General features: G+C 44.1%; 2 protein-coding genes across 2 annotated transcripts in view; both read right to left on the bottom strand.

Annotated features, from left to right (window-relative positions):
- CSRP2BP (CSRP2 binding protein) overlaps nucleotides 1-9574 on the bottom strand; it is a 17618-nt gene extending 8044 nt beyond the window's left edge. Inside the window, exons 1-6 of the mRNA XM_009871033.1 lie at nucleotides 9319-9574; nucleotides 6977-7095; nucleotides 4784-4905; nucleotides 2263-2444; nucleotides 1323-1739; nucleotides 1-394 (exon numbers count right to left, since the gene is read on the bottom strand). The exon at nucleotides 1-394 is cut by the window's left edge and continues 196 nt beyond it. Of these exons, the coding sequence (XP_009869335.1) occupies nucleotides 1-394; nucleotides 1323-1739; nucleotides 2263-2444; nucleotides 4784-4905; nucleotides 6977-7095; nucleotides 9319-9574 (1490 nt within the window). The remainder of the gene's footprint in view (nucleotides 395-1322; nucleotides 1740-2262; nucleotides 2445-4783; nucleotides 4906-6976; nucleotides 7096-9318) is intronic.
- Nucleotides 9575-9834: 260 nt separating this feature from the next.
- PET117 (PET117 homolog (S. cerevisiae)) lies at nucleotides 9835-9984 on the bottom strand (the record flags this gene model as incomplete). Its single annotated transcript, XM_009871034.1, has 1 exon — nucleotides 9835-9984. A coding segment is annotated over one exon (150 nt), but the record flags the coding sequence as incomplete, so codon positions are not given.
- Between the last annotated feature and the right edge of the window lie 4161 nt (nucleotides 9985-14145).

Genomic DNA, 14145 nt, shown 5'->3' with positions numbered 1-14145 from the left:
CCCGCCCGGCCTATCAGCTTGCGCCTCAGTCTCCGGGCCTCGGGGGTCATGCTCAGGGCATTGGGACAGGCTTCCAGTCTCTTCAGCAGCAGCTTTTCCTCATAGATGCTAACAGAGGTGTGCTTGGGAGCTCTGGGTTTAGCTTCCTTCTCCAGCTGTGGCTTCCTTTTGTCTCGCCCCCTCACCTGCAGTGACACGTTTGGTTCTTCAGGATCTTCACTGTCACCTTCCATCCTTTCTGTTTTTTCTTCTTCACTCTCCACCTCTTGCTTGATCTGCTCAGCTGTCTTCACTTTTTTCCTGCTTGCTATCACAGGGCCAGCTGTCCCACTGGGAGGGGGCACATACTCTATTCCTGGGTCTATGACTCCATCTCCTTCCATCTCCTCATCATCTGTTCAACAGATCAAAATAATCCAGGAAAAAAATGTAAACATCAAAGCCTCATTTCAGAAAGCGTTGTCATAGGACTCTTCTGCTAAGGAGAAATAACATGGGTTTACCCAACACACTCCATTTTCTAGGTACTTCTGAACCCCCTGACTTCGGACAGGAGACACCATAAGGAGTCCAATATCAGGACACAGGATCAATCCTGCTCCTAAGATGTTGTGCATTTTGGCACCTGAAAACACAACGCTCCTGAGCTGCAAGCTCCTGCTCTTTGATAAATGTTAAATTGTTGAAAATACCTGAAGACTGGTCAAGCTGGTGAAATGTATCTTCAGCCAGCATACCTTGGAGAAGGTCCGTTTAATCAGAGGGAACAATTAGGAGTTACAGAAGCACAGGATTTGTCCCTCTACAGAACCTGACTATTGTCCCATCCTTTAAGTGCTTTATTCTCTACTTTGCCCATTAGATTGAGGTCTGGCTCCTTAAGGAACTAACAGCATTCAGCCTGCACTCCTGCTTTGCAGCCTCACCAAAATTTAGCATTGGTTAGTTGGGATGTTCAAACAGTAACTACTGGGATTTACCATGAGAATAAAATTTCTCCCACTTTAAAACACTGGAGACAAAATTAGAGTTGCTATCTAGCAGCGTAATCTACATTGCAGTGAAAAGCTTATGTTGAGCGGTGCAGCAGGATGAAATCTTGTACCCACTGTTTATTCAGCATCCCTCAGAAGACAACAGTGGTTTCTTCTGGCCTTAGAAGTTGGCCAGATCCATGAAACTAAGACCAACAAAACATTACTGGCTACTTTCCATCTGATCTTGAAAAGCTCCTGCAGCTCACTGGGAGTTTCTTTTTTTTAACATCTTCCTAGACAACTGTGTGTGGCTCATTATTAAGCAAAAACCAAGTCACTTCTTACCATGAAACAGAGCCTGTGGTGGCATGACATCTGGGATGAGATCTGCTTCCGAGAGAAGGCTGGGAGTAGCTGAATGCGAGGCTGGAGTCCCAGGAGCAGAGAAGTCCAGAGATGGGGAAGGAGAAGGGCTTGTCAGAGGAGTGCGATCTGAAGAGCTTAAGGAGGAGAAGTCAATCACCTCTCCTTTCTCAAGGACTATATCGGGACGACGGCCTCGACTGGTGAATTTAACAGGAGTGGAGGAAGTACTCCGGTCCAGGAAGCCAGCTGCCTCCTTCTGGGCTCTCCGAATATCCTTGGCTTCCTGAGTGCGAGACCTCTTCTCCTTCAGCTCCATGGCCGACTCGACTGGGTTGCGGCTCACACGCTTCCTGAGTCCTTCCACGGTAATGATGGGATCCAGAGGTGGCTTAGAAGCTGTTAAAGAAGTACTTTGTTTATTCTGACAGATACTAAGCTCTTGCTGTCACTGGATACATACTACACAGTCAGAAAAACACATTGACTACAAATCTCAGAAGATGTATTTTCAATATATACAAGAAGTTCACTCTGAGATGTCTATCATAAAGCCAATGTGTCTCTTTAAAGACCCAGTCTTGCTCCTTTTTTCACAGAAAGAAATTTGCATCTAGTGACAAAGATAAAAAAACCCTCCCCAGGGTAAAGAGGAGCAGAGAAATTGTAGATTTCAGATAAAACCAAAACAAAACTCTTCAAATAAGTTAAAAAAATGCAAAAAAGGTAATAAAATATAACAGGCTTCTCACATTACGTTATATAGACCATAGTCCTCTTAAGACAACCATTACAGCAGAGCAAAAATTAAGAAATTTTCCTGCCCATGCACACAAACACATGGTTTTAAGCAAACTTTTCTCCTGCCTTCCAGCTCTGGCGCAGCTACAAACCTACACACGATTGGGGGGAAAAAAGTTACCTTTTGCCTTTAGCACAGACGCAGACAGCTTCTCTCCTTCAGGTTTCATTGTTGGGGGTTTATTATGAACTAGTTTCCACCACCCCGGCTCTCCAAATTCCTGTGCCCCTGAGCGGAAAAACAAGGGGCTCCCCACAGAGAGGCAGCCAGCGACTGTGCTCCACCATGTTGAGGTCTTTTTCCTGCGGTACAAGAGGGAAAAACAAGTGTGAGGTCCCCACTCGCCAGCTGGGCTTTCATCCTGAAGACTCCTCCTTCTGCCAAGATGGAAAGGGAAGAGTGCTCCTGTCACGGGCACCGAGGCAGCGGGATGACGTGCTCCCTACGCCCCCATGCACAAAGAGGAGAAAGATTAATTAATTTCTTCTCAAACAGAGAACTGCTCTGAAGGGCAAGCTACAACGCACTGGTGGGCTCCAGTGCACAAAGCACTGTGTACACATGCTCCGTAAAAGCCATGCAAATGCGGCACGGCGAGACGCAATTTCCTTTTGTCAATGAGCTGCCACACGCCGAGCCTACAGGGGAGAGGCCTACCCTGCCAGTGGAAGCCCCAGCTTTCAAATATCAACGTTACTACTTTTGTTAACAATTTGATGATAAAAGAACGGGAACAAGTTCCTGGCGAGAGTTGTGTTGACCTGACACCGCAGAGCCATATTCCATTACTGAAGATGGCAAACAGGATGGGAGAGGCATGGGAAAGGTAGTGCATAAAGGGGGCATTTCACACAGAAGGAAAGACAAACTTAATTTAAATGCCTGCCTTGACTACTTTGAGATTTCATTTAGCAAAGCACGTTCCCAGAGCCGCAGGACAGGATCCTTCAGGCCAAATTCACAAAAGTGGTTGGGATCTGACCGCTCTGCCCTCCGTAGCTGCAGCCTTGCCAGGCACTGCAGAGAAGCAGAGTTAGGGGTCTGAGAAATAAATCACTGAGGACAACAGAGCTGCAGGAACCTCTCCTGCAGCATGAGAAAGAGGGTCACTACTAGTCAACATACCAGTCAGCTCACTGAACTATTTTTGAAGCACCGTTTTGGTCACTTGGAGGCAGGGAGATGCACTTAAGCCTTTTGCTCTGCAGGGCAGTGTACTGGGCATCTGATCATTTTCTGTTCCTCTAAGAACTGGCCACAGGGCTAACTGAGATGTTGTTTAGAAGAGAAGTGAGAAGAAATATTAAAAAATTGCCCCTGTAGCCAATAACTGAGACACTTCCTTGGTTACTGGAGAATCAGGTTCATGGTATATAGAGTTTAAACTCATACCTGCACATTATCTTGGGATCCCTTCTTGCCTTTGCACACTTCCACTGGCAAAAACTTCAGTAATCAGGCTGAGCAGGTATTCACTGTTGTCTGAGTGTTGCAATTAAACACCTTGGGGTACTAACCCTCAAATGTGGGGGATTAAACCCAGGTGCTCCCAATCAGAGCCTGGAGCAGTACAGTAAGTCTGGATAAGCTGTACTTTAATATACCAAGGAAGAAAAGCATTGCATGCCTTGAACCACTACACATGTGGTTCAGCTGTCCCTGCTCCACCAGTGGCTTGTCCAGGCAAGTGGGGAAGACTATGTCTGAGGCCAGTTAACCACTTCATCCAGATTTTAATTGGAGTATGGCAGGGAGTGCCCCCATTTCCCAGGGCAGGTCTCAAAAGGCAGCAGCAAACCCTGGGAGGTGATGGCTCCCTCAGCGAGGGGACAATGGGCCATCAGCTGTCTTCCTGTCAGGGTCCCTGTGGTTTCCAGAGGGGACAAATACTAACACTTCTGAGAACAGAGCAAGAAGGCACAGACAAGCAATGAAAGGAAAGCCAAAGAGCAAATCTGGTTAGGGAGAATGGCCAGATTTTACAACAGAGGAATCCCTAGGGAAGAAAAGAAGTTGCAAAGTTAATGAAGTCTACAGCTTCGAAGGCTTGCTCAGTTCCTTTCCTGCCTCCGTAGCACATGCACCAACAGCAACGCTTGGGTCTGACAGCTTTAATGTGCTCAGAAGGAAAAATGTGCCACTCACCTATACAGCCCCCAACTCATCCTGTCACAAAGGCTGCCCTTTACAAGACAGGTTCTTACTCTGACAGTTTCTGAAAAGCATTTCTGTGGTTTGTAACGCCTGCTATGTAAAAGCTATTTTATTAAGATCCAAAACATCACCTAAAAGATAAGACTCAATTTTCCTTTTTAAAGAACTTGTCCATCCATTGTGACTATTTAGAAAGGCTTTGCACATTCATACGCTACCTAAAGGAAGACAAGAACTAATCAAAAAAATGGGCATTTACACTGCTTTTGTGTGACACTCCCAGGGTTGTTTTTCCCTCACTAAGAAACGTTTATTCGTTCTCAAAAGCACCGCTCATGCCTACATTCAGGTTCTCAGTATAAATCCTCCACTAATGAGGCCCAACAGAGACATCACCAAATTGGCCACTATTTTTGCCCATCTCTACAATAGGTTTTAATTCCTTTGGCTCACCAACCAGACCTTCAGGGAAACATCACATCTTTACCTGTTCCCTAACAAGAAAGTCCAGTGTTTCTCAATAAAAGCACAAATATCTTCTTTCCATCTGAAGTATCCCTGACGGCCTGTTCCTTCCAGAGACAAATTGTACATTGCCAGCATGACAACCTGGAACAGAAAGTGTTGGATACAAGTGAGTATTTTCTCCTTCATCGGCTGACCTTCCCCCCACAGCCACCACACACACATACACACAAAATCTTTGCTCCCTCATAAATATCTTATTTTTGCAACATCTCGTAGGCAACTTCTGCAATCCATCGTCTCCCTGCTTTCATTCTGCCCATTCTTGTCTTTCTATTGTTAGATGCACACTCTCCCAGAGAGTTCTCCATCCCAGGGGAATAACAAACAGACTAGTTATGCAGGTTTATGCTGAGATACAAGCTTTTGCAGCAGTTGTATAAATGAATTATATCACAACCAGGGTCTGAATGTAGTGTGGAGGTAGGGAAAAGTCTTTCAAAAAAACAGTCACAAGTAACCCCACTAAGTCATCAGAAACATAGTGACAACAGTCTTTCAAGATACTTACATTTCAAATGAAAAGGCTGTAAACTCTCCAAAAATTACTTATCTACTAATGGTTCTGGGTATGAAAGAATCAAGTGTGTCTCCAGATGATCTTCATTAAACACAATCCATTTACAGCTCGTTCACATGCTTCACAACCAAATTCAGTCTGACCTATTACATACCCAAACTAAAGGGCAGGTTTAAAAAAATATCACACCTCTTCATAAGCAAGTCCTAGGTGACCATCTGTTAATTACACTTACCCAATTCATCTGAATACAGCTAAAATCAGTTGGGCTGGGACTATCTTTCAACCATCATGCAGCCTCAGCAGGATACTACTTCCAAGAGGGACTTACTCTTCACTGTCAGAGAATTTTTGAGATACGCTTTTCTTAGGGAGATGGGTCTCCTCACAGAGGGCCACAGCTTTATGGAATGCATTGCTGAAGATGCCAGAATGAGGAAATACAGACAGCTTTAATGTCCTCTCTACCCTATTTCTGCCTCGTGATTCCCCTTAGTTTGATAACTACTTCTCTAAGATTTTGTGGTTTTTAAGTCAGGTGGGACAGTATCTCAGGATTTCAAAAACAATTCTCTTTTCAACTGGCTAAAAATAAGGAAATCCAGAAATCGCTGTCCCCACTTCTACTTCAGATAAGCAGCCGCTCTGGCTGCTGGAAGCGTAGGGAGATAGTGTCTTGACCAGTGAACTTTCTACCTCATCCATTTCAATTTTGTCTGTCCCTTCCCCAAGCCACTCTGAAGAGACCAGGGTGCGATGCCAGCAGCTTTTGCTCTCCACATCTGTAACTTGCTGAAACTCTGCCTGTCTGCTACCCACACACCAACCTCTTCCCCTGCATAGCCCCAGCTCTGGGCACCATGAAGCAAGCACTGCACAAGTGACAACTGATGTTTTGAATGACCTATTAGGAGACAACACACCACTACTGTCCCAAAGGATGCAAACAGACGTCTTGCACATATTGCCTGATGTTCAGCACGTGGAAACGCTTAATGCTGAGCAGCAGCTACTGCCTGATCAAATTCATCTCATGCAAAGGCAGCCAGCACTGCCTGCCTCTCCAGCGCTCTGCTTAGAGCAAGATGATGTACATCGGTCTACCCATACCATGGTTGCTGTATAATGCGAATTATTTTGATTGCTCAGGTGTGCAAGTGACTGAAATAACAAATTCCAGCAAGGACTTGCTAGTAAGTAAACAGCCAGGTCGGAGCTTGGTGTTCAGGGAGCTGGCAAGCTTTCTGTTTGTACACTGCCACCTCACTAGTTTTACATTTGCTCATATACACAAAAAACTGTTCACGCCTAGCAGCCAAATTGCATTAATTTTGCTTTTCCAAACCTGCCTGAAGCCATGAATTCATGAGCAACACAAGGGGAAGAGAAGGGGAGGTGGGGAAGGAAAAAAAAAAAAAAGAGAGGAATGTGGTTTGTATGATTATCTTTCAATATACCTGCCAAATGCCCGAGTTCCAATATGCATGCAATCTTTATCTAATTAATTTCTGAAGTTCATGCATATGTTTCTTTGTTATGTATACTTGATCCTCCCTTTCTAGGTAGCACATACCCCACAAACAACAATTTCAGAAAGTCCTGTGGTTGTTCTGCTGTCATAGAAGTTTTACTTACTTGTTGCCATGTTAATCTCAGCCGTTCAAACTGCTCCTTTCCATCTTCTGAGCAATCAGAACACGTAAATCTGAAGAAGTTATCACCTTTGAGGTAGCTGAGCTGTTCTCTCAGTTGACCTAAAATAAATAGGTAAAAATCAATTTCTTGGTCCAATTTAGGAAAAAGTGTTACAAAGGAGATTTTGACTTCCTACAACATCACACAGAAAAGCACTTTTTGCCATTTTCCCTGAGTCCAGAGACCCGGATTTCCTTGCTTCTGCTGCATTCCTCGTTCTTTCTTGCTCCCCCAGTATAACCTATATACTTCAATCAATAACATTTTTCACACTCTACTTAGAGACAGGTATGTTACCGCAAAGACTGTAAGAATACACAAGCACTCTCTTCCGTGTCATCTTTCCCCTCACTGCTGCATGTCTTTACAGCTTCCCTGTCCACAAATTGTTCCCATAAAAAAGTTGCCAGTCCCTGTTTACAGCAGCCTCCAGGATGCACCCAGCAGATGTGGTGTGAAGCCTTAAGGTACTTACTTCTCCTGTCAGGGGAAGACCTTCTCTCCTTGAGACTGAGAGCCAAAAGAATGGCCCAACGTTCTCAGGAAGCACTTTACTGCAGTTGATGCATTAGACCTCAAATCACCCAAGCACTTACGCTTTGCTGTGTGAAGCTAATCCTGCATAAAAGTCTGAACAAAAACAATCTGCCAGGGTAAAGCCACCTATAACATCCCATGCATCCAAAGTTACAGGCTCTAATTCTGCTTCTGCCGCAGAGAAAATGAATCAGCACTTCTAAATTCACCAGGTTTTAATTTACACAAACATGAAAAAATAAAACACTAAATCACAGGACAGGGAAACAGTTAAGACTACAGCATCTCTGAAAATTCACACATGAAAGGCCTTTCTCTACAAGTATGACAACTTTTACTGTATAACGACACCAGATAAAGCATTTTTAGTATATGGGTGCTCTGCTTCCATTGCGAATTGCAAAATCTAAAGCTGCATCTAGGTCTGACAGGGGAAATCCCCACAGACTTTGTGGATTAACGGAACTTCTACATGGCAATTCAATGTAAAAAGTGATGGTTTGTCTGAACATGTTGCTGATCTGCACAAGTGACAACTGATACCCATATAACTGAACAATCAGCACAGAGAACAGTATTTCCCTTTTCCAGCTCATTTATTTGGCACATTTGTGTCTAGTTACTGTTGCTCTGGGATTGGCTTTTTTCTGCTCTTTGGATTTGTTCCACAGCAACAAGAGAGAGGGAGATCTTTGTAAAACAGAACAAATTGACTGTTAAATCAAGTGTTCTAAGACGAGATACCTCATGCTAACTTTTAACTCTGCTCCATATCTTTTTTCTTAATACTTTTCAAGTTAGTATGTCCCTTTAACTGCATGCTACCTTAATAATACACTTTGAGAGATTTCTACACTGTAACTTTTGGCAAATTCTGTGACGGCAAAAAGGGTAGCTCTGACATATCTGCAAGGCAGGTGCCACATGAAGAGTTCATTATTTCCAAACAAAACAACAACAACAAAAATCAACACAAAATTGAAATATAAAACCAAAACACGACCAACGCTTGGCAATATCTAGCCCTTGTTTCTAATAAAAGATCTGATAATCCAGAATTTAGAAAGTAAAGTCTAGTCTGTTACATTGCTAACAGCATTTATCTTAACGACAAGCAGAGCTACGAGAGGGATCAAGCTCTGCAGGTTGCTCCAAACACCTCCCAGAGCTCACTGTTATGGGCCGGTCACACTTCTGTGGAAGCTAACATAAATTCACTCAATCGGGAAACTGGTAAGGTTGAGATTTAGCCATATGCTTCATATGCTTTCCTGACCAGGAAAAAAAGAAACATAAACAGACAAAAACTAACACCATCCCAAAGCCCTTTTCCTCCACAGAGCTTTACAGCAAGGGTCATTATCTTTATCTGAGTGAGCAGAGAGGACAAGTTGCTCGGCCGAAGTCCCCTGAGCATGCCAGCAGCAAGACTCAGGAGGGCGTGCATGTTTCTGATGTCATACCCTTTTTCGCTACTAAGGAAGGACGGCAGCCCCATTTCTTTACAGGGAATAGCAGCTTCGGACACCCATGAGTTCATGGATCGAAGTGCCCAACACGCATTGCTGGCATCAGGCTGCAGGGCTCCGAACAGTGCCAAGGCAGCCTTTTCTCCCCCAGCATAGGATGGGACAGAGCTAAACCAGGGCTGTCCCATCAAACAGGGATGCAGGACAGCATAACCACCCGGCAAACAACCACCACAGCAAGGCAAGAGAGGCACAACACACGACTGGCAGCCTTACTTGCTGGAATCCACTTCTGGCACTTCTCACAGTAATAGGACATCTCCTCCATCCACGATGCGTCACCTTCGTCGCTGTTCAGAGAGTCCCCGCTCTGGTCGTGTGATAAATCCACCGAAGCCTGGTCCTCTGACTCGACAATCAGGAGGGTCTCCCCTTCCACCTCACCCTCCTCCAGGCCCTCTGAGGTGGAGGTCCTGGTGGCTTCATCATCGTGGCGGCTCAGCAGCCCACTCATGTGAACGTTATTAGCCATCCTAGATGGTGTTTGCATAACAAGGAGCTGTTCCTCCACACATTAACAAGTTCATCCACGCTGGACGTGCCTCCACAAAGTACTGATGACAAAAGAAACGTTTTGTGTCCGCCCTGTAGTTTTTGAGACTGAGTTATTACCTGTATAAAAGAAACTAGTCTTTCACAGATTACTTCTGTTTGCTAAGACACTTGCAAGTAGTTAGATACCAACGATCTCCAAATGCCTTTAATCAAACCTCTAATGACTCAGGCCTGTGCCTAGGACTGCTGGGACCCTTCTTCCATTAGCGCCTTGTCTCTTTCTTCTATAAGCTGCTTTGTCAAAGCAATCTGCTCTTCCAGCAGGCGAATGTTCTCTTTTTTCTGATGCTGGCGCTCAAGATCTCTGAGAACTCCGCTGTGCAGCCTCTGGAAACACAAGGGAGAGGGTTTATCACAGCCTGCTGGATCCTGAACGTGATTAACCCCCACCCAGACTCTAATCCCTGCTGCAGGGCGGTTCACCATGCTGCCTTTGCAAGTCCTCTGCCTGCAGCCACAGCCACTTACACTGCTTGAATCTAAAACTACAGGAGCCGGGAGCCAATATTGGTAAGCTAATGGTACCACACCAAAAAAAGTGCTTTATTTGTACCCACATCAGATAGGTGGGCTTACTAAGTAGTAAAGCTATCAAGCAAATAGATGCCACGCACCCGTAATTTCTGTGCCATGCAGGATGGACATGATCTACAAAATCCTGTTGCCTCTGCCTTAAACCTTTACCAAATTGAACTAATGCTCCCAAAACTTCTCCTCAGAGAAAATCTGGTGGCAAACTGGAAACGGATTTAAGAAAAACTGCTACATGTCTTCATCTGCTTCTTTCTGCTCATGTCTTACTCTTAAGAAATACCTTGTAAACTCTTGCTGCAAGGCTGATAAAAGTCTCACAGCCTACTTATACCAAGCAGCAAGCTCTTAATTCAAAAAGCACTTCATTCAAAAAATATCCCCTTTACCTAAAACATTCATTATAAATAACACGTGCAACACAGACCAGCAGTCTTTGAACTGGTGGGTAAGGCCCCAATAGGTGTAAAAAGCCCTAAAATAATCCCAGTTGCTCTTTGTTTCCTCCATAAACTTTTTTCTCTCTCTCTGCTACCTGAAAGGTTTGGTTGGGCTTTTTTGTTATTTTTTTTTTTTCCCTCCACTCTGATAATTAAGTGAAACGTTTAACATTCTCCTCTCACCAGGGGAATGCAAAGTGACTGAACCCAAAACTGGTGACACGGATTGGGAAAAGGGAGAGGAGGGACTAGCTGGGAAGCAGCTGCTCTGCTCCAGGTGTGCACCTCTGGGGGCAGGTGAGCACAGGGGTGATGAGATCAGACACGGGATGGAGGTGCTGGCAAGGCTGACACTAACTCTCAAAGGAAACGGGGACCACGTAAAGTGTTTAGTTGGTTGTACACGTTGACATCCAGTTGAGATAGAGTTCCCCGGCAACTTCAACTGACCAAAGCTGGTGCTGCTGCCATTCTTCCAGCCCCTCGCTCCCTGCACCACTTGTCCCACCTCAGGGTTAGACAGCTCAGTCTGCAGAAAAAAAACTTCTTTTTTTTCCCTTCACAAAGCAAGTCATACTCTGCCGATTTAATTCCCTGAGTCAGCTAGTCAAGGACAAGTGCCAGCACAAAGGAAAACCTGGGATGTCCAGTCCGTTTTGGTGGTTTGGCTTGAACTCTTTGGGCTTTTAGATATTCAGACACTTTCTAGATTTCAAAGCAACAGTCATAAGCTATAAGAAAATACAATACACAAGGACAGAAATATTATAAACGGGTAAAATGATGAAATTATTGTTGAGAGACGAACCTGGCTCACATCTAATCAAGCTGTGTGATTGCAGTCATGTTCTAGCCCAGCTAAAGAGGAGAATCTTTAAAAGAATCTTTAAAGATGAGAATCTTTAGCTGAAGTTAAGTTTAATTAGAGCATCATCCACATGCCTGGATTTACCAACCCACGCTCAGCTTACACTGAGGAATAGGAAGTTTCACAGATACCAAGGTTAGCTGCTGGAAACTGAAGATCGGAATAAATTATTTAGCCTAGTGGTAAAAAAAGGATTAATAATTTATTTGACCTCTTTGAACGATGCCAAAATGCACCTGCAAATAATTTATCTGGAAGCTGACCCTGAAGTAATTTTAGATGTTTGTGATTATTATTTGACAAGTTCTCACAGGATTTTATTCCTCATCTAGAATGCCAATAACTGCACATTTCAAAGGCAGTTATTTCTCCTGTGAAGACTGAAATAGAGAGGTTTTGTTTAAGAAATATTTTGTCTTGTTAAGAAAATGCACAGATATGTGTCAGCCAACAATTAAAACTCTCTCTGGAAATTAGTAAGAACAGTTCCTTCCAATCAACTTCCGTCAGCTGAACTCAGGTTAAAAATTAGTAATCTCTAAAGACAAGGTTATAAACCTATTATTTCATTACTGTTAGTTAATAACAATAAAGGTAAGATGTGGAGAGATATAATGTAATTGAACAATTACATCAAGAATGTACTTCTTTTTCCTTCACAAAACACAGCTATTCTGCAGTCCTGCCGATCACAAATGCATTTACTTTGAAAATGCAGTGTTTGCAAAAGACACTTTCATAACTCAAGTATCATGAGTGACAAAGAGATATGAAAAAGTCGATCTTCCCACCTTCCTCTATTCTTAGAAGTTAGTCCTGCTTGTCTTTTGCATCAGTTTAGATAAACGTGTGCAAGCTGAAATCACTTTGTGCCTGGCATATCAATTTATAAAAAGCAAAAGTTTATTAACCTGCATAAAGATAAACCTGAATAATGCCCACACCAGGACTTCAGAATATTCACGTTACTTATTTCCCTTACATTATCTAAATAACTGGGTCCTTTAAACCTGAAGCCAGTATTCCCTAACTTGAACACGAAGAATTATAACGAGAAAATCTCAGATTTCAGTTATAAATTACAAGTTTTGAGCCTCAGCGCTTCTGAACAGCGATTTAAATTTAAGTTAAACTGATTGCTGGGGGAAAAAAAAAATAGCATTGAGCATTTCAGCTTCACTTCTGCAGCAGTAGTGTCTTGAGAAATGCTCATATCCCTGCAAACATACACAGATTAGCATCAAATTCAGCTTTCAGGGAGATCACTTCTAATTCTAGAGGGCTGGTTCGTGAACCCATCCCCACACATAGAGGTCAGACACCCCTGAAGTCGTGAGCTCCCTACGCAGAGCTCACAGGCTGTGCCCACACCTGGGTGTTAGGAAGGATAACGAAGAACAGATGCTGGATCTGTCCCCCCAAACCCCCAGAAGGTTTTGCCACTGACCAACTGGATCCTTTGATCCCTCCGTCTCCAGGACACTCAGCAAATCCACCTATTTGCCAGCGGCCTGACTGCGGTGACACCAATACCCTCCGCAGCGATGGCTGTTTCCAGCTGTGGAAAAATAAGTTAAAACAGATCCCTGGGGAGAAAGCTGCCCACCGCTGTCTCTTCTGGGAAACCTAGGATCTCCCCAGGCAGAAGCTTGCAGCAGTGACCTCAGGTGTAACAATTAAAGCAATTTACCATTAATTTGCAAAACCAAGCAACAGCTACAGCACCAAGCAACAGGAACAGGCAAAGGGCAGCAAGTCCCTGTTTTCTTCCTGGTGTCCTTAGAATTACAAGAAGCAACCCGAGGGCATTAACGATACCAAGTCACTAGCTGACCCACCATGCCTTTTACTGGAGACCTATTTCATACGCTGGTAGAATGCACTCCATAAACCTGCAGTTGTGACCTTAATTTACCCGTGTTTTGCACGAGTTAAAACGCGGTTTCTATACACCAGGGCACAGCTGGCTTGCTCAGTGCTCAGCATGGATCCTGACCAGGTACTCGGTGTTTAGTTTCACATTCCTTACTCAGCTTCTCGCCTGAGGCATTACTTCGTGATACAGGGATCCTGCTCTGACAGTGGCATTACTCATTTACCCGTAGACTGGTTTATGTCTGTTACCCCCATAGAACACAAACGTTTTGTAAATGTTAATTTATTTCTGCAGTCTCTTCATGAGATGAAGGAGAGATAGTAGCCAAAGATTAAGGTCAAAAACATCCATTAAGTTCAGGTGTCTCACTGAAACACCCCAGGGTGATTTTTTTTCAAAGCTCATGTTGTTCTGCACTGACCTTAAGTGATCTAGCCAGCAGAGATGTCAGCTCTGGGTGATGCAGAGCGTTACCCACTGCCACTCCAAGAGGCCAGCCTTCATCTTCGTGCTACTGCCTGTGCCATTCAGAGAGTTCTTCCGACTTCTGCAGCAAATTAACCTGCCTCTTTCATTGGCCAGATCAGTCTCATTCTCCAAGATTCAATTGCTTTCAAGCACTGTCAGAGACAATCTCTTGAGGGGAAAAAAACACAGACTGCATTGTAAAGCCCAGGCAACAGGCAACTGAACTGGGTTATGGACTAGCAACTTAAACTCTGGTGTTCTGTGCCTTCTGACTGCCTCAGACCCTTAACAACAGTCATTTACCG

Source organism: Apaloderma vittatum, unplaced genomic scaffold (assembly GCF_000703405.1).
Source record: "Apaloderma vittatum isolate BGI_N311 unplaced genomic scaffold, ASM70340v1 scaffold26816, whole genome shotgun sequence".
NCBI classification, from domain to species: Eukaryota; Metazoa; Chordata; class Aves; order Trogoniformes; family Trogonidae; genus Apaloderma; species Apaloderma vittatum.
Note: the sequence above shows the minus strand (reverse complement) of the source record. Positions and strands in the feature narration are given on the sequence as shown.